The following is a 20,476-nucleotide window of genomic DNA, read 5'->3' as shown; positions in this document are numbered from 1 at the left end:
GCAGGCTGGGAAAACTAGTTTCCCCCCCCTCATTTGAACGTTTCTGTTTGGAATCCCAGCTCTGGCGTTCCCAGCAGGAATGAGCCAGCTGCTGTGGATGCTGTTGGCTGGAAAAATCTCCTCACTTCTGAGGGGAAAAAAGAGGCATTTAAAGTAAAATTCCATCAGATTCAAACTAAACTGCTCTGAGGCTTGACCCAAAGGCTTTAGGCTCTTTGCATGAGCGGTGTGGCTGCTTGTGAGCATCTTGCTGTCAGCTCCGTGAGGTGGAGAAAGATGTAATTTAGGGTAAATTTGAGGCTTTACACACCCAACTGCGAGGCTTAAAGCCCTCAAAGGGTGCAGAGGGCTCGGGATCCTGTTTATACTTAATTTGAGGTTCTCAAACCCGGCATTTTGAAGGTCCTGTGTGAAGACAACCCAGGCCCCGAGATATCACCACAGGGGGGCTATTATTATTGCTATTATCATCATCATTATTAAGTTTAGGCGCACTGTCTGTAAAATACATGTAAATAACCATCACCAGGCGAGGCGTCAACACGGGCCGCGGCTCCTCGCTGACAGGATTTTAACGCCCATCCCTCACGCCGAAGGGAGGAAATGCCCCCCCGGGCATCCCTTGATGCCGCTGGACCGGCCGGGGTCCCCATCGCGGCCGGGCACACTGAGGAGAGCTCTCGGTACCGGAGTCTCCCCTCACGGCCCCACCACACATCGCCCCCCGCCCGCGCCCCCTCCTCTTCCCCGCCCTGGCAGCGCCGCGCTGCACTGTGGGAGTTGTAGTCCTTCCCCCGGTACCACCGCCTCCCACTGCCACTATAGCTTTGCGACTGCGAACTACAACTCCCATGGTGCCGCGCGGCGAGCCCCTGCCGCCATTCCGCCTACTCCGCCACCCTCCTTTGCCAAAGGGCGATTCCCCCCCCCCGCCGCGCTGTGGGGCGGGAGCCGCGCTACCGGGCAGCGGGGGCTCCGCCGGCGGGAGCGGCCACCGGGGGTGACGGGGCCGGGCCGGGTCCCCCGGGCTCGGCCGAGAAGCGAGGGGGCGGCGCTGCCGGCGGCAGCCGGGACTTCCTGTGACAGCCCATTTCCTGGTCGGATGGGGCCGGCGGGCGGCGGGGTCGGTCCTTGACGGGCTCAGTGGCCGCCAGGCAGCGATGCGGGCCCCGGGCCCTGCCGGCAGGCGGCCCCCGCCGTGACCCGCCGCGGGCAGCCGCTGGGGCTGCGGCTAGGCCGGCCCTGGGCGCCGCTGCGGGGTGCATGGAGTCACCCCCCCCCGCCCGCACAGAGATACCGGGCGGGGGCCGTGTCAGGGGCCCTGTCACTCGGGCCTCCGCTGAGGGGGCTGCGGCGGCCCAGGCCGCGCTGTGGGGGTAGCTGCCAACCCCTTCCCGTTCTCCGCGTTGTGCTTTCGCAGGGGTGAATCCCTCACACCCCGCTCGGCCCCGGACCCCCGTCTTTGCCCGGCGGCAGGAAGCAGGAGAAGGGGGTTTGGGACCGGCAGAGCAGCATTGCCCCGCGCACGCAGGCGGCTGCTGCCTCCTGAGACATGAAGAAGTTTTTCGACTCGCGTCGGGAGCAGGGTGGCTCTGGCCCTGGATCGGGCACCAGCGGCGGCGGCGGTGGCAGCGGCGGCCCGGGCAGCGGGTACATCGGGAGGGTGTTCAGCATCGGCCGGCACCAGGTGACGGTGGACGAGGTGCTGGCGGAAGGTAAGACCCCAGGGCCTCTGCTTCCACAGAGCTGGAAACGGGAGGCTTTGGCCTTTCTTGGGCATTCCGCCTCCCCCTCTATCCCTAGCTCCCCATATATTGTATTGTCCTTGACAGAAGTGGCACCTGCAAGCTGACGTTTGTGGGCTTCCCATATGGAAACCCAGTGTGGGTTTGCTGGGGTTTATTTAAAGTGCTTTAGAAACTGAGGGGATTTCAGAAGTTCTTTCCCACCTTCCCTACACCAAATCAAATGGCAAATGTTTCACTGCTGTAAAATAATGCAAGCAGTGGCCTTCATTCTAACTTTCTTCAGCCTCCTTTCCTACTGTGAGCAGAGAGGAATAAAGCACTGGAGTAAATTCCTTGTAGATAATGTAATGCATGTAGGTAGGCTGAGTAGAGCTGCCTGTGATTTGGGCTGAGGGATTCCATTTGTGTGGGGTTCTGCAGTAATCCCAATTGTCTGGGGGGTTTTGGGGTGTATTTGGGCTTTTTTTGGAGGAGGTGTCAAAATCGAGGAATTAAAGGACTAAAAATGAGCAATAGGGGTTATAAAACTCTTTGCATGTCCAGTCCTTGCAGTGCAGCAAGCTGGTGGTGGTATCTTTTAAAGTGCAGCCAGCACTGCTGCTGTAACTATCATTTCCCATTTCATCTGCTTGGGGTATAAGGAACCTTCTGCATGAATTTGGCTGCTAACCTTAGCCTTGACCTTCAGAGAGATGTTGGCCACCTCCTGGTCCATCTCCTTTGCAATTCCGGTCAAAACAGTGTTATGTTTTGCTGGTGTAAGTGTGAGGGAGGGGGTAGCTGCTTGTGAGAGCGGAGTGGGAGGACCTGTGTAGGCTTCTGCAGAGAAAAAGCCCTAAAATGGGAAAGGGACTCTGTGTACGCCGTGTGCCTTCAGGTTTGTAACGAGCCACCACAGTGCAGAAGAAAATAGAGCTGTGACCATCTTCCAGGCATGGTTTCTGACATGTTCTGCGTGCTGAGCTGAGAGGAGCCCCAACACCAGGCCTCCAGCTAGTAACTATAGTGATCTTTTCCATCTTGACTTGAAATTTGCAATATAGGTTTGCCTTGGCTGATATTTCCAAGGCCTTAGAAGCTTAAGAACTACAGGAGCTCAACCTGAGAAGCTGTCACAGTCTTCTTTAACTCACGTTGGCCTCATCCTGGTAACATGGGGAACCAGAGGCTTTCTTTGCTGATGAATAATGTGCTGGCAGGTTCTGCCCTGGTGCTGACAGCACTGGGAAGCAAGCCCGTGTGTCACTGGGCTCTCTGCTCCAGAGCCCTAAGCTACAGCTGCAAAAGCACAGGTTGCACAGGAGATGTGCTTCCCCTTTATACCTTGCTGCCCCAGAGGAGCTGCTGCTTGTTGAGGGCTTTTCCCTATGATTCCTGCTTTCTTGGCTAGCCTTTGGGATGAAGCATGGCTTAGGGTGGGTTACAACTATTACATCTGCATGCACAAGCCAAGCGAGGAGTGACAGGCCTGTAAAAAGGGTGCTGTGTTCTCTTCCTGGCTGCATTACAAGGCAAAAGAAGTTCTCTTGTTGAAATGTGCTATGCAGGTGTTTTCCTCACACTTGGACTCCTGGTGTGGGCAGTCCAAAAGCATTCTGTGTGCTGAATGAAGTCTCCAAGGGGACAGGAACAAGGTGGTTTGTAGGTTTGCAGGTTGATGGGAACAGAGGGGTGAAATACCATTTCCTTTATCAAAAGGTAGGTCATCTGGGGAGGCAGCATGGGTCAAAAGCACAGCTTTGCACGCTTCTGGTCTTTGGGTGTAGCTCTGTGTGCTCCCCAGGTGCTGGTAAACAGCATTTTTCCACTGACTCAGCTGGAGACCTGAGGGGTTCTCAGGCAACCTGGTCCCTGCGTTACTGATGTCCCAATCCTTGGCTGGAAAGCTTCCTTGTGTCTGCAGTGAATTTTGGTGCTTCAGCAGTGTTAAAAAGGCAACTTGTGAAGTCTTGGCTATTTCTGCTAAAAGGAAAAGTCTCCTGGGAAGCACTTTGGTGGAGGAGGAATATCCTGTCTGGGAAAGAGACATCTGTCTTCTCTGTTGCTTTGGAAGGGAGAGAAGAGGCCTGGGTTTTGGTGCAGCATAGAATCAACTAGGTTGGAAAAGACCTTTAAGATCACCAAATCCAACTGTTACCCCAGGACCACCAAATCATGTGAGCCTAGAAAAGAAATGAGATGTAAAAGAGACTGAAATGATGGATACTGTGGGGGAGATTGGAGTTGCAGGCCCAAGGAACTGCTTGAACCAGAGCTTTTGGAGTTAAAGTGTTGGGATTTATGTCTCTCGGTCAAGCTGCGACTGGTCCCTCTCAATTCTGCTGAGCAACCCTGCTGAGGATGAGCATTCCCTGGCCCAGGATGGGAGCTCTTGATGCAGTCACAGAGCCAGATGGCAAATGTCTCCACGTGATCCCCCAAAATATCTGCTGCGGTTAGGTAGTTCCACACCCCCTTAAAAATAGTTGTCTGGATACTTGCTTTCCTGGGCAGGGAGGAAGTGGATGGGAATAATACATCAGGAACTTGAATGGTTGTTTGTCTGTGGTGATGTTATACTGATGAATCAGTGCCTTTTTACAAGTATATTGCAGTAAATGAGTCTTAGTTGAGGCTTTGTAGATGTCTTGCTCTGATCCATATAATAGCAGAACCCTGGAGAAATTCCCCTCAAAGTCTGCATGAGGATTACGTGCTGTGGGAAGCCAGCACTGCTGGCCTTGGAGTTCTGCAAGGTCAGGGTTAAAGGCAGTGGCATCATCCATACTGGAACTCTAAGGGGGCTCGAGTTCCCATTTGGAAGGTGTCTGGTGCTTCAGGGAGCTGAGGTGAATGCCCAGGAGGTATTTGAGTGTGGAGGAGAGTCAGGCTGCGATCTTACTGTTTCATTTGTGAAAAGAAACCCAACCAGTGTGATCCGATTGGATGCCTCAATCCAACGGGATTGCCCCAATATCCAGTTTTGGGATACATGCTTTGCGTTACCCTCTGTACTTGCAATAATGTGAGAGTGCTGAATTGATCCAAGGTACAAAAGCATTGATGGGGTGCGTGTTTGAGCTGGGATTTTGTTAGTCGTGGTGTATTCCCAGCAAAAGATGCAGGCTGTTTCTTCAGCTCTGTGAAAAGTCACTTTTTCCCTTAGTAGTATCCTTCTGAATGTGCTACTTGTAGTCTTTTCCCCTTAAAATATATAAGTTAGGGGATTCAGTTTAGTAACTGTCAGAATGTGTTTCAGATACATGCCTTGTGTGTGCTGCTGGCTAATGTCCACTTCAAAGCGTTCAATAGTGGGCCTTAGAAACCAGTGTAAAAATCAGCTTCAATTTGGCAGCTGTATGTTTTACTCTGTGCTGAAAGGATGGGCTCTGTGGGGAGGTGTCATCAAGAGCCTGGTCATGTACAGCCTGTACTGAAGGGGGAAGGTGGTCCCCTGGGCTGCCTGAATGTGTGGTTGGGCTTAATTGCAGAGGGCTCACCCCAGTTCCAGTGTGGTTGGGTTGAAGGCATCACTTTGAAGTTCATTTTGTCGCTTCTGGCTTCTGCCATTTGGGTTAGGAATTAAACTATTTCTCCTCTTGGAATGGGATGTGGGATTCTTTTAATTTAGCTTTTCCTGTGTACCTTGTGAGGCAGGGCATGTGTGCTCTGCACTGCTGGGTAGCATACTGGCTCCTCTGTGGTGTGGTAGTCTGGTTTCTTGAGTGTACAAGCCAGGCAGACTGGTGAAGGATCCCCAGTGAGTTAAATGTTGAGGTGCCCCATGTGCTTTGGTGCCTTTAGCAGCACAGATTTTGCTGGGTTAGAGCATGTGCCATGTCCCTGGATGTAGCCAGGAAGGAAAGGAAGGTGTTAATGGATTTAACTGTATAAGAAGTTGTATAGTGTAGAGACTCGCATCATCTAGCCTCACTTCTAAGCTTTATGCAACATGTCAGAAAATGGGTCTGGGATTGTACATGGGGGTGGCTGTTTTCTCTTTAGGTATACTTAAATATACTTCATCAGTATATTTAATGGCAGGGATTGCCCTCTGCAGTCATGGGGAGATGAGACTTCTGCAGTTGTTCTCCCAGGAAGGAGCTTTCCATGTTAAAACAAAATAGTTCCTGATTCAAGCAGTCCTGCAGCAGCCTTAGGAAGTTGCCAGTTCCTTAGTGTAAAAAAGCTTAGGTTTAGGATTCTGACTGGGGAGACGACAGGGTTTAACTCTCCAACACTGGTCTTGCAGAGCGTCCTAGTGGTGATGTATGAACAGGTTACCTCTGGTTGCAACTGCAGCAGCGACACTTTGGATCTAAGGAAAACCTCATGGCAGTGCATGTTCTCATTGTGTTGTGGCCCTTCTCCCCTTTGCACAGGAGCTTGTCAGCAGTTGCAGAGAGCAGGTGGTAAGTTATAAATGTGCTGAAGACAAGCTGGAATCCACTTTGGGGTTAGCACTTGCTGCTTTCCAAGTTCACCCACCTGCATTAATCATGGCTAATAAGGGCAGGACTGACTAGGTGCTGCACACTCGCATTGCAGCTGGAAGCTGCTTCCTTGGAAGGTGGCTTTTCCCAGTGCAAATAGTGATTTGGACAGACTGAGGCTGTGCTTGTTGGAACAGCAGCCGCAGGACTCACTGCTGCTCTGAGAAGTTGCAACCAATTTACCTTTCTTTGTACTAAGTAAGTGTTTACTCGTGTTTCACATGTGGAAGGAGATGGGAACTCTCTGAGGAAAAACATGCCATAAGCAAACTGAGTTTATGGAGGAGTTCTCTTTTGGTAACAAGAGGTAACCAAACCAGTTGTTTCCAGGAAAGGATTAAGGGAAGCACAGGATACCCTCTGGATACCATACTGGAATAACACCTCCTTAAACCAGGTACTGGCTGTTGTACTTTCCTGAATGTAGGAGCGATACAGACAGAGGTTTACAAGCACAAGGAAAAGGTTTGGAAAGGCTTAAGTGAAACACAGTTGCAGGATAATTCTTTCTCATTTGTGGGCTTTAGCATTAGGGAAACTTTCCTTTTCTCCTTTTGTAGGAGGTGCCACTAAACAAAGTGAAGGTGCCTCAGTATGATGCCATAGAATGAAAGCAGAGGAGAGCTGCTGCAGCTCCTCTAATGTGAGGAGCTCTCACTACCCTGTTGCCAGAGTATCTGAGCCCTGGCACAGGCGGTGGAAATGTCCTTCTGTTCCTTTTAGGGCTGCTGGGAAATAATATACTGAGATATGAAGGTGAAGAGTATGTGTGGCCAAGTGCAGAATTGATCTCTGGCCTTCCAGCTTGAGTGCTTTAATTGCAGTTGGTGTTCTCTCTCCAGTGCTGCCTCTGTGTTTTCAGTGGGGTTGCTCTTTGGGCATACATTTACACTTGCTGGGTGGTGCAACCCATTCTGACACCAGGACCTTGGGCCCTGTGTCACAAGAGTGCATTAAAGACATCTTTAGGAACAAGATGCTCATAGCATCTGGTTTGATTCATGATCTTGCAGAAACAAATCGTGTACCAGGGATGGGTGATCTCATAGATTAAAAATACAAGAAGCCATCAGCAGCTGAGTTCCCCAAGCCAGACTTTGCATGCATATACATCTACCCCAGAGCTGAGCTGGAAGCTGCGATGACGACAGGTAGATCTGATCTTTTTTCATTCAGTGGTAGGAATATGCTGGTCTTACTTCTTATTTGGTGTTGGTAGGGCTGTAATACGGGACTGACCCCAAAATGTGCCTGTGTGAACTTAAAAAGCAATCCGGCATGCTGTTCTCAAGGGTGTAATAGTAGAATGCTTGGTCTTCTGAAGCTGTTTAAGTGCGGATCTGTTACCAGATGATAGCATGTCTCTCCTTTACTTCTGTAACCTAAATGATGCTTGCAAGGTTGACGTGTGCTTTTGCTGCACAGCTCTAATGGCAGCAGTAAAATAAACCCAGAGCTTGTCTCCCAAGTACAGGATGCTCCAGGAGAAGCGTGATGTGGCCTGGTTTGTGTGGGCTTTCCCTGAACAGCTCTTTCTCTTCCAAGTGCTGTAGCAGGCAAGAGAAGCCCTTGGTTTCATGGGGTACACCTGTGTTTGTGACTTCACTGCTGTCCTGGATGTAGATAGAAGCTATTTGGATGTTGTGAGAGTGAGTGGTCTCAAACTCTGACTTTCAAAGTGGTTTAAAATGCTTAAAATGAACACGAATAACCAGTGTTGATGTGAGAGGAGCACTGTAGCACAGCTTTATGTGCCTTCCCTGTGCAACCTACCTGCTAAGTCAGTGATACCCTAGTTACCTGTCATTAACTGCTTCTAACTGGAAAGTGCTTCAGAAATAAAGACCTTCCCTCAGTTGCTGCTTTGGAGGGGTGAGCTGGAGCAATAGGAAATCCCTGCCTTAGAACTGCAGCGTGGTCACAAGGAGATGTTTGTGGCTGCTCTTGGCCCTTGGGTTCTGCTCTGATGGTCAGTGATACCAGGGAATATGTAACTGATTAGTGGCGTGAAAGATAGGGTAAAATTCGTAAAGAAAGTAATATCCTTTTAAGAGAAGGATCTGCGTGTGTGTGTGTGTTCATGTGCTGTGTGCTGACATACCTGCTTTTCCTCCTGGGTATCGTAGCATCTCTTGTTAGGCCGGCATAAGGGTGATGTGTAGAGATTAGGTGGGTAACAAGGAATAACCACCCCTCTGGGATTGAGCACTGACAGGCAGGAAACGTTGGCCGGAGGAAAGAGGCAGTGCCATGGCTCTGTGGGGAGAGGCATGGGGTAAGGGTAGGAGGTAGGCAGAGATGAGGATGGCTCAGTGATTGGGATGGAAGGGTTTCCTCTTCGTAGGATCCTGTTGCTTTGACTGGAGTCCCGCAGATGCCCTGTTAGGCAACTTACACACTTGAGAGGTGCCTGCTGCGCTCATGGAACATCTCTATGCCTCATTTCCCCCTTGCAGTGTCAGCAGGATGCCCGTGACCGTGTTGGAGGGCAGCTGATGTGGACTGTAGCTGGTGTGCACTGAATGGTCCCTGGGGATTTCAGCAAGTGCTGCTTGCAAAGTTGAATGTGTTCTAACTTAAGCTCTTTGGTGGCTGCATGTTCACTACAGCCCTTTCACAATGTAAGTGAATGTAAGATGACACAAGAATCCAGTCCCAGTTACCAGCTGGTGAGATCATGCTGGTTCAGATGTTCTGTTTGTGCTGGTTATGTTTGCAAGGAAATGAAATGCATCCCAGAGCACTGATGTGTGGATTGGGGATGGCAGAGAGAAAAGGCAAGGGGTACTGCAGACATGAGTCAGACTGGCAAGAAAAGCTCTCCTGAAAGTCAGAGCCCTTCTTTTGGCCCTTACCTGTTGCTTTGGAATTAGAAGATGCACTTAGATAAGTGAATATGAGTTTACCCTTCTGTTTCGATGCCTGATTACTGGTTGTAGTTTGAGCTGTTGTGCAGCCTCTGCTCTCAGTGAACATGAAGACCCTGTGTCCTATGTGTCCTGTGCAACCTGTGGTTCTGCCCATGGCTGTTCCCTTCCCCTCTCTGCAGAGCAGACAAACAGATGGTGGAATAAAGGCTTATCAAGGTATTTCACAACTGAGAAACTGAAGCCCAGGAAGATGCAGTGATTTGATAAGGGCTACGGAGGAAAGCGGTGGTGAAGCTTTGTATTAAATGCAGATAGGTCCTTGTCTGGTGTTTTAACCACAGTGTCATTAATATTCATGTCACCATAGTACTGAGGAACTTTTATTGTGGTCTAGGGCCCTGTGTCACATCATGCAAACACAGACCAAAGATGCCCATGCTCCTGGGAGGTGCCTGGCTGCTCTTGCCAGTGACTGCTGAGGCTCAACGCTTGTGTTTGGCCCCAACATGTGCTCCTGTGCTGCTGCCTTAGGAAACACATTCAGAAAGACACAAGCAGCTGTACTCTTACAGCTGATCGTTAGCACACGGTATCTTCTACAGTGCTGCTGTTATTCACAGGCCCCGGGAGACACACAAAGTCCTTCCTCACCCAGCATTCATGTTGTACTGACAGACTGGGCACACCACAAAGTGACCACACGCTAGCTGTATAATATGCAGAGTTTATTAAGCAAGCACACTGATGTGAACTAGGTAAATATCTCTATATAGTGAATAAGTACGTTAAAGCAAATCAGTGATATAGGTATATAGGTAGAGTACTAAAGAATGTTAGCAATGCATCAAATCATTACTGCATAGAGAACAGAGATTAAGAAGAAATACATCACCAGTTACCACTGAATCATCATCCAGGCTGAGACTTCCAGCTGGGAAGCCCCGTTTGCAGCCAGTGCCAGGAGTTTCAGGTAATTCTACCTTCAAAGCTTTTTCTGCTACCAAGCAGCCTTGAAGTACATCTATCAATATCCTGTACGTCAGTTGGGGTTCTCCAGCAATTCTGGAAGTTCATTTGAGCTGATGAATTAAATCCATGATAATTATGGTGCTTGTGAGTACTGGGCACAAAAGTGCAGGTTCTGGATCCCCACAGCCCTTTCCATCTGACAAATGAACAGACAGACATATGCCTATCCATAGCAGCTTCCAGTGTCTGAAAGAGGCCTGCAAGGATCCTGGAGAGGGACCCTTCATCAGGGACTGTAGCGATAGGACAAGGGCTGATGGGTTCAAACTGAAACAGGGGACATTCAGGTTGGAGATAAGGCAGAAGCTATTTACTGTGAGGGTGCTGAGGCGCTGGCACAGAGTGCCCAGAGAAGCTGTGGCTGCCCAATCCCTGGCAGTGTTCAAGGCCAGGTTGGACACAGGGGCTTGGAGCAAGCTGCTCCAGTGGAAGGGGTCCCTGCCCGTGGCAGGGGGTTGGAACTGCATGAGCTTTAAGGTCTCTTCTAATCCAAACCATTCTATGATCTCTCTCCTTCCCCTCCTGCATACATGTGGAAAGAATCAAAGCCTGTTTCATGTAGGGCTTAATTTTCTTGTAGTATTTATTTAGTTTTACTTTTTCCCTGTGCTGAACGATGACTGCTGCGTGCTCCTGGCTGTACCCAGTGTTACTGAATCCCCTGAGAGCTGCCTTGTGGGATAGATGTCTCTGTGCTGTGAGAAGCTGGAAAGTTCATGGCTGTCTTCAGGCTTCAATCAGCATATACTCTTCTAGAGGAATGTGATGTAGTCCTTAATGTGTGTTTTCCTGTTAGTCAGTGAGATGTCACTTCTGTGGCTCAAGTATGCAGCTGGGAGACCTGTAAAGGCTGAAACCTGGGTTTAAGCAGAAGAGCCTTGTTTGAAACAAGCCTACGTACACTGTAGTGAAGCTCATACAGTATCATGTCGCCTGCAAACCTGAGCTTTGCCTACACCATATGTATGTATTAGGGCTTCTCTTGTGTTTTCCATCCTGCTTTGCTCAGGGATGTCTGAGTGCTACCATAGTAATCAGAATTCCTTCATGTCTGCCTTGGCTGTTGCCATGAGCTCTCTTTGGATCCTTGCATAACTGCTTCCCAAATGGAGTTTGCTGTTACCGTAGCACTTGAGGTCTCCATAAACCCACCCTGGCTGGCCTTTGCAAGCAAGTCCCATTAAAACCAGTCCCAGCCCAGCCACCTTAGTCTTGCTTTCTCCTTTGCACCTCCACTTACACCCTGCTCTCTGCTCAGCTAGTCCTGTGTTTTCTCTCCTCTCCTGTCAGTGTGATTCACCCTTCCTCGCCTTTCCACTGAAGCTTTTCAGCTGCAGCTTCTTGCTGGCGTTGCACTTCCAGTCATGTTCACTCAGAACAGTCATGCTCTGTAGCATGTTTATGGCACTGCTGATTTCACTTGGAGATGAACAAGGTCTCAGATGCTATTAGCAGCTGCTTGGAATAATGGTAGCTGAAATGTGCTTTGGAGAGGGCTGACTGATAACTAAACGAATGGTATTTTTTGAAGCTGTGAGTTATTCATGACCCAGTAATTACTCTTCCTTTTTTTGCCAGTCTTACAGTGGAAGTTCAAGGACTAAAATTGTCACAGGAGAGAGGGACTCACTCTGCTTTGCCAAATAATCTGCTTGGAGGCAGTGTATCTTGCTGCATAGTAATAAAGCACTGCTTTATCAGCTTTGGGTTTCCAAGCCTGCCTGACAGGGAGGAATTTGAGTGGATGCACAAGCCTGTAAAGCAGAGCACATGCCTGGCAAACCTACCCACGTGAACATCTGAACCTGCTGGGAAGGCCAGTACAGCTCCACAGCCTTCAGTGAGCTGCTGTTTGCTATGATCTTGCTGTCCCGAGTACTGTGAGACTTTAATCCCCCTAAATGAAGGTGCTCAGGCTGTGTTCTGACTGTGTGCTTGGAGGATGGAGTAGTGTGACCAAGCTATTGCTGCCCTTGAACTAGAGCTTCTGAAAATGGAATGCAGTGTTAATGCACAGGATGAGTCTTGCTCATTGATTTTAGGCTTCTAATATGCTGTTGCATGACAGAGATTAATTTCATTTATTTGGCCCCCCCCTTATTTCTCTGCTCTATTACAATTTATAGCTTCCTTTTTGACTTTCTCCATGGAAGCTGTTAGGTGTTGAAGTATCATCTAGGGGAGCAGAGTGGTTCTTAAGGACCTGTAATGAGACAGGGTCCTGGAAAATGCAAAGAGATAAAGCGAAACAGCTTTAAACCAGACCTATATAAACCCCACAGAAGGAAGGAAGAGGCAGTTAAGCTTTCTCCATGTTATCAATGCAGGCAAAATGCCTGGGACTGTATAAATATGAGGGGATCCCATCAATGTAGATCAATAGCTCAAAGGTGAGTGCCAGGAGGATGGGGACAGACTCTTCCCAGTGGTGCCCAGTGACAGGACAAGGAGCAATGGCCATAAACTGAAACACAACAAATGTCGCCTCAACACGAGCAAGAACTTCTTTACATTGAGGGTGTCAGAGCCCTGGCACAGGCTGCCCAGGGGGGTTGTGGAGTCTCCCTCTCTGGAGCCATCCCAAATCTGTCATGGACATGTTTCTGGGTGCCCCTGCGCTGGCAGGGGGTTGCACTGGGTGATCTCCAGAGGGCCCTTCCAACCGGAATGGCTCTGGGATTCAATGGCTATTTGTGGTTGTGAGCATCATGGCCAACAAATGAAATATTCACCCCCAAACCCCACAGTAATCCTCAGCCAACCAGTCCTGCTCTCCTCCAGTTGGGAGGGGTAAAGCCTGTGCTACTGTTCTGTGGTGGGGGATGTTTCTGGCCGTGTTCTTTCGCCCAGTTTGGGCCACACTAATGTTAACTGTGCCGTCCTGCCTATTGGAAAAGCACCCTGAAGAGGGTGGAGCCTCTAAATCTAAATCTCTCTTGTCATGGCCTAGATATTGCAGCAGTGTTGCTAAGTTATGTTGGTAATATTGGCTAATCACATTAGGATTCTCAGCTATGGTAAATCTGTAGGGCTATCAGTGTCCCTGCTTTACTCATGCTGAGAACCTGACCCACGAGCTCTACGAGAGCCTTTGCTTTACCTGGGGGAGAATTCCTTTGCTCTGTCACGTATGCTGGATGTTTTATTATGTTTAAAGACTAGAGCTTAAGCAGGGCTGGAGCTGGGAGCCCTAAAGAGCAGGGCTTTGCCTGCGCACATTGCACTGTTTCGCAGTATTGGATGCAGAGCTTTGCCTCTGGGGGTGTTGTCAATGGATGCACATGACTCCAGAGGTATCTTTATAGCTGTCTGGGTTTTATTTCCTTTTATTCTTCCCCCTCTTCCCACTACACTGGTTGTGATTTGAGATGCATTTGGTACCCAGCACAAAGCTGCCACGGATGCTGGGCTTTCCGTGCGCAGGGAACTTGCTCAGCATGAAGCTTCTTTTAAGCCAGTAGAACCTGGAAACCAGATTGCTCATACAATCAAATTGCTCATGTGATTTGCTTGCAGACATGCAAATTTACCTTATGAAGACCCAATTCTTTCCAGCTCAAATGTGAGCTGAGTGGAAAGTTTCTTGTTGCTCATAATGGTTAGTGGTGCAGGAGTGTGGAGCCTGACACCTAAACCTGGAGACCTCTGGAACTGTAGGGCTGCATGTGGCATTCTCTCTGCCACAGGCTGTGTGAAGCAGAGGATTAATGTGAGTTTGTGACCTGTTCTACTCTGAACTGGTGTTGATGTGAACCAGGTGAATGCAGACCCTGCCTTTGGATGCTGGAGAGGAGCTCTTCATCAGGAACTGTAGGGATAGGACAAGGGGTGAAGGGTTCAAACTGAAACAGGGGGAGTTCAGATTGGAGATAAGGCAGAAGTTCTTTACTGTGAGGGTGCTGAGGCGCTGGCACAGGGTGCCCAGAGAAGCTGTGGCTGCCCCATCCCTGGCAGTGCTCAAGGCCAGGTTGGACACAGGGGCTTGGAGCAAGCTGCTCTAGTGGAAGGTGTCCCTGCCCGTGGCAGACGTTGGAGCTGGATGAGCTTTAAGGTCCCTTCCAACCCAAACCATTCCTTGATTTCCTAACACTGCTTTCCTCTGGCAGTAGGATGCAACCCATGCAGCTGCAGCCTTTGCTGGGAGGAAGCAGTTGTGTGTGTGTTTGTTCTGCAGGAGGGAAGGCTGTGGGTGATGCGATGGAGCTGCTGCCCAGCAATGTTGCATGTTCTTGAAGAGCTTGTGCTGGCCAGGAGGATGCTGTTCTTGCACACCTTGACCCACGGCCTATGCCCATATTCCTTGTCTGGTTTCTTTAGTTGAAGTATCACTAGAAATACTTAGCAAATGAGAAGCTGCTTTTCCTGTAAGTTCAGTTTAACTCAGAGCTCTGTTGACTCTTTACAGTTGTGTCACTGCTATAATCTCCTTTCAAATAGGATCACTATTAAATTCCTGATCTTGTGGCAAATATACCTGCTTAGCTGAGTTTTCCATCAGCTTAGTATCTCATGTGGGGAGATGCAGGTTTCAGCTGATTCTCCTGCTATTTGTGCCTGCTTCAGGTTTCCTGCCTTGAAATCCTGAGTGTGCTTTATGCTTTATCGAGGTGCTCTCTGCTTTCCCCACATTTCTGAAGCTCTGATTTACTCCTACAGCCACAGGTGAATATGGTAACTGAGAGCTCTTGGAAATGAGCATGGGGAGCTTCCCAGTACATGAAAGGAAACCTGGTACTTTGGTTTGTGTGGCCTCATTTCCTTCATAGCCGTAAGTCCTGCATGGACTATAAGGACTTTATCTTTGTGTTTTAGAGCCCTAGAGCTGAAAGAGAACCCCTGCAGTATTGCACAGAGACCCTGCTCTCTACCCTGCAGAGACCAGTGGTTTGTATTCCTGCTATGTAGAGCTTAGCTTAGCCTAAGAGATGCTGGTCAGGGCCTTTTAGATTGAAGTAGTCCCTTAAACTTGGCACTCTTAAGCTCTAGCTTAAAACAATAACCCCAAACCCAACTAAGTAAAGCTTGTTATTTCCTTTGAGTCAGAAAGTCTGGGCTGAGAGCAGGCCTGTTTAGTTTAGCATTATCCTATCTGCTTTGCCCAGTTGCAGAGCCTCTTGGCAGGGCATGAAGGCTTTTGTTATGTTCTTGCTCAGAGCTGGACTCCGTGGTTTCTATCACACGTTTATACACACATGAACACGTGCTCTGCTTGGAGTTAGGGCAACTTGGGTGTGCTAAAACCATTTTCAGGCCTTCCTGCTTCTGCAGCTTGTTCTGCTGTGGGTGCAGTGTGTCCCGTGTTTCACCAGTTATTTCCATGTACTCCAGAGATGTGATGCAAGCCTGTGTCTCTAGGACAAGCTGTGTGATTCCTGTGCGTGCAGCTTGAGGGGGAATAATCTTTGCTTCTACCAGTATAAAACAACATGGAAATAGCCTAATGTAACCAGAGGATTATGGAGTCGGGTGGCAGAGTGAGTCATAGGCATTAGTTAAATCCCAAACCCCAAGTGTGACGATGAACACTTCGATGTGTAGTAATCAACCAGTAAAATACAAACGCAAAGGAGCAGATTGGTTACAACCCTCACTGGCTTCAAGTCTTTTTAGCCTTTTTGTGCTAGGTAACGTGGAAATGACACCCTGGACAGCATAGCTCCAGCTCTGCAGGATGGCAGTGACTTGGTGTCTGGTGCGGAGGGTAAGAATCTGGGGTTGAGATCAAGTCAGGGAGGGTTTGGTGAGGCTTCCTGACTGTAACAGTGACCCAGGAATAAAGTGCTCCAAGAGCATGTGGGGGATGTGTGAGTATAGTTAAAGAAGAGGTTAGACAGTCAGCAGTGACTGAGGGCATTGTGAGTCCTGCCTGTAAGCAAGGGGCTGAGTCAGGTGAAATCCTGTGGCAGGCAGTGACATGGTGACAGGGCCATGGTTTTACACCGGGGCAGCCCTGTGTTGCGTACCAGCCTCTTCTTGCTGTCTGGAGAGGGTGAAATGAGGCTGGAGAAAGCCTCCCTCTGTCTGTTTTTCATCCTCCACCTATGTCCATTCAACTCCACTGGGTCAAGAAGAAAATCCTCTCTTTATGTTGTGCAGATTTGGGATGTTAGTCACCAAGCTGTAAAGCCACTGGGAGGGAGACCTAAGTGTGAAGACCCAAAGCACTCGCTTTTTGGGATGACCATTGAAAAGGAATGATAGTGATCCTGCAGTTACCAGTTTAACTGCAGCGAGGCTGGTGTCTTCACTGGGGTAAGGCTGAAGTGCCCTTTGCATCCAGGCTTTATAGAGCTGCTCTGCTGCCTTCTAAAAAGCAGAGCATGTAGGAAATGCTCTTTGACTTCCTCAGGGGTTAATCTTTCACCAGACCAAAGCAAGCTGGTGGGGAGCAGAGCTAATGTTCACTTTAAGACTGGATTCTTGGCAACAGTCAGAGCCCTTTGTGATACCTGGGAAGCTTCCAAAAGGGTTTCTTCCTGTTGGGAATGTGTGGTACCATACCCTAAATGTAGTGAGAGGGTAAACCTATAGTCCCATCCTGTTAGGTTGATTTGCTGTATCTTTATATATCTATCTCTATCTAGCTATATCTTTACTATGAGATGCTGTGGTTTGAAGGGTCTTTTCTGGTGCCTTTGCAGCAGAGATTTGCTTTCTGGAGGCAGGCTGCAGAGCCCAGGGACATGAGCTGTGTGAAGAGGGCCTTTGCTTCATGCTGCTGTGAGCAGTGTGCTGTCCCACTGACCCACATGGTCTTTGGGCAGCTTTCTTCTTTGCCTTTTCTGTTAACTGCAGGTTTTCCTACCCTAGCAGCACCCTTTTGAAGACCATGATGTAAAGAACAGAGGATTTACTTGCAAATTGCTTGTGCTTGTGACAAGCTTCACCTCAAGGAAGTGGGAGCAGAGTTAACGTTCCAGGTTGACCTGGGTAAATAGATGGTACCAGCGTTGTCTTTGATAGGGCTGTGATCTTGGGTGTTACAGCCCTAATGCAAAGTCTGCCTCATTACTGTGGCTTCTTAATTAAACCTCCAACCACTTGAAAAAGCAAATCTTGAGGGAGTTGCTATATTTTTCTTTAAAGGTGTTAATGCTGACATCTTTGTCTGAAGCTGTTGTAGGTGCTTCATAAGGCAGAAAAAAATCGGCGTGCAATGATCCTGACGGTTCCAATTCCTTGTTAGACATCAAAGCAGAACACTTCACAATACTGATCCCAGTTTCTGGGAGTATTTGGTAATAAAAGGGGTAATATTAGAACAGAAAACTTACTTTGGGGTGAAATATCCTGCCCTGGAAACACAGAGCTCTGAAATGATGGAGAAGTTTCGTCAAAAGGGGAAAAATGGGATTTGGAATCCTGTGGTTTTTAGCAGTTATGCTGCAGTAATACCCTGCAATGGAAGAGGGGAATAAAAGATAGCAGAAAGAATATATTAGTGCAGATTAATAGCAACAGAAATAGCCCTGTAATCCTAATGCCCACCAGAGCTGACTAGGGGAGTTATAATTCAAAGAAAAAGCCTGTATAAAAGTTAACCAGCAAATATTTGCCTGTGGGGAGGGTAATCCAAGAGACATGGTCACTGGGGGAGGTTGCTGGGTTCTTGGGACTGAGTGTGGTGTGTTTTATAAGAGCTGCTAGGCAAGGATCCTCTGAACAGCAAGACTGACGTTGAGGTGCGCAGTGGCACTTTCTAGCTGTTACAGGGAGCTGTTGTGAAGATCTCGACGGCCCCAGTGTGGTCCAAGGAGCAAATCCCAAGGCACATTGGTAGTTTTTGCCTGTCCTACAGATAGGTCCCTTGTCCATCCTTGGTTTATATGTGGGGAATGCTGAGACTGGGCTGTTCCTTCACCTTTGTTGGGAACTGATGCTCAGAGCTGTGGGAGAGAAGCACTGGCACGTGTGGATGCTTTTCCCTCCTGTTTGCAGAGCTCAGTGCTAGCACTAGCTGCCCTTGGCTGTTAGGTAGAATAACACCACATTATTGTATTGCTTAACCTCACCCAAAGTGCTTTCCTTGGCCTTCTTTCTTTGTGATGGAGAATAGGTGACTCCAAAGTTGAGGTTTGCTGAAGCCATCTCTGTCCTTTGAAAGCATAGAATAGAATCATAGTTAGGGTTGGAAAGGACCTTAAGTTCATCCAGTTCCAGCCCCTGCCATGGGCAGGGACACTTCACACTAAACCATGTCATCCAAGGCTCTGTCCAGCCTGGCCTTGAACACTGCCAAGGATGGAGCATAAAGGACCATGCCCTGATATGCCGGCGCTTTATCATCCAGAATCATATTCTAGAATGGTTTGGGTTGGAAGGGATGATTATGGTGTATATACAGCTCGGGAAAACCTTATTTTTTGTTCAGTGTCATGTTATGCCAGCTGGAGAGAGGTGTCAGAGGTGCAGGATGGCTTTCACAGCACAGCATCCCAGTGAAAATGGTGCTGGTGTTGCGAAGAGATGATGCTCAGTGATGGGTAACGTGCAGCATCTGTATTGGCTGGTTGTGGCTATGACTGTGGGGAGAAATAAGAGCTGGGAAGTCTGTTTTGGGAACGGTGAGCTGCAAACACCCCATGCAAGAGAACAGATAATGGTTTTCCTGTAACTGGATCACAGCATCCTGACTTGGGAAGGGTGGGGAATAAAAAGCGGAATGAGGCTGCCCCTTGTACTTAGGAAAAGTAAATGCTACAGAAGTCCTTGTAGCTTGGGAGATAAGGCAAAGCATGACATCATTCTTGATGGATAAGGCTCAGGAAGTATTCCAGTGGTGCAACTGAGGAGTGGCTTTGTGCCTGGTGCTAGTGTGCAGCTGGAGCTTAAAATGCCCTGTTGGCTGGGGCTCAGTGTTCCTGGGGCAGCTGTTGGGGCATCTAAAAAGCACTTGGCTGTCCCTCAGCTTCAAGGTGGTGGAGATAGAACTGAGCCACAGAAAGCTGGAAAGGATCTGGTGGGAAAGCACATGCATTGTTTGTCCAGCTCGGGAAGGAATTTCACCCCTGAAGAATGGAGTTTTTCGTGGCATCCAGAAGGTTTATCAGGAACTCTGGGAACTCCTGATAATGTTTGGTTGCTTGTAGAAGGGTGTGGAGCCAATCCAAACTGAAGAAGTGATTTTTCTGGTTTCTTTTAAGTGGGAATTGATGACTTGGCACTTGGCCCTTTGAAGCCCAATGATTTGAATAACTTGGCTGATAAGGGGAGTAATTCCTCCTCCTCAAACCTGGGCTGCTTTTGGGTTATTCAACATAGCCTTGGGGAGGTGGAAAGAGCGATGGGATCTAAGGCAGTGTTTGCAGGGAGGAGACCCATCCAAGCAGTGGAGATGTTTTTGTAGCTGTGATTGCAGAGCTCAAGCATGCAGCTGGAAGATCATCCTGTCTCATTCCCACCTCTGCAAAGAGCACTTCAGGTCTCTGGGAGGTACTTCCAGTGTGGATTTTAAAGGGAGATGCTGGTTCTGGTTTGTCAGTGTACCTGCTGTCTCCTGTAGAGGGTGGTGGATCAGCGCAGCAGGGTAACACAAAGTGCAGGTGTTTTGAGGACACTGGTGGCTGTGAAAAGGCCTTTGGTCCTGCAGATCCTGTGAAATCCAACCTGCTTTACTCTGTGTGTACAGGGCAGGGTCCAGCCTGTCCTCTTCTAGACTGTGATTAACGTGGGTGAAGTGGTCTGAGCTGGTGCTTCAAGCACTGGTTCTGCTTGAGCTTGGTTTATTTTGACTCAGCATGAACAAAATGGGCTTTTATTTTTCTTATGGGGGCCTGTTGTCTGCAGGCACTAATCCTGCCTTCAGGAATACCTTGTTTCCTTCTCTGTGATTAAATACTTACCCGATAGGATGTGCTTGAAGCTCTGGAGCAGGACTTAAATGCAGCTCAAAGAGCAAGAGTAAGTGATGGTGAAGATACAGTAACAGTGTGGGCAGGAAGGGGGTTCTCAGGACAAGCTATTTCTGATGGTTCCTTACCACCACCACTAATGGTGCCATCCCAGGACAAGGTGGATTTGTTGCTCTGGAAGACCCGGGATGTGTGGGAGGGCAGCTGTGTTCATCCAAGGATGAAGGTGGGCAGCTCATCTGCTGCTGCAGCACCCACTGACCTTAGCTAACATATGTTCTGCAGTGAAAGGCAGCTCTGGAAGAGGCCCTCACAAAAGGGTGATAGAAGGAGCAACCCATTTCTCTGTGAACTTCCTCACCGCAGCATCAATGCAACTTGTTTGGAAGCAGCATCTTGTGCCTGCCTGCAGGTGGGTGGTGCTGGCTGCAGGAGGACTCCAGGCACTTGAGTGCAGCAGGATGCTATCTTCTTCCATTGCTCAGAGGTAGGAGAGGGGATCATGT

The 20,476-nt window shown here is 48.9% G+C and overlaps 1 protein-coding gene across 7 annotated transcripts in view; it reads left to right on the top strand.

The window, feature by feature from the left end:
* The first annotated feature begins 1,490 nt into the window (after positions 1-1,490).
* The window catches only part of AAK1 (AP2 associated kinase 1), a 73,275-nt gene continuing 54,289 nt past the window's right edge, over positions 1,491-20,476 (top strand). For 3 of the 7 annotated variants that reach the window (XM_061478984.1, XM_061478981.1, XM_061478985.1), the window contains exon 1: positions 1,499-1,715. In XM_061478984.1, coding sequence (XP_061334968.1) covers positions 1,553-1,715 — 163 coding nt within the window. In that variant the 5' untranslated portion in view covers positions 1,499-1,552. Of the gene's footprint in view, positions 1,716-20,476 lie in introns of all 7 variants that reach the window. The other 4 variants (XM_061478980.1, XM_061478979.1, XM_061478982.1 and 1 more) reach the window with 2 other exon arrangements.

Source organism: Pezoporus flaviventris, unplaced genomic scaffold (assembly GCF_033815535.1).
Source record: "Pezoporus flaviventris isolate CSIRO_AGI_PZ_B2104156 unplaced genomic scaffold, CSIRO_AGI_Pfla_v1 ptg000138l, whole genome shotgun sequence".
Taxonomy (NCBI): domain Eukaryota; kingdom Metazoa; phylum Chordata; class Aves; order Psittaciformes; family Psittacidae; genus Pezoporus; species Pezoporus flaviventris.
This window is presented reverse-complemented; position numbering and strand designations above follow the sequence as displayed.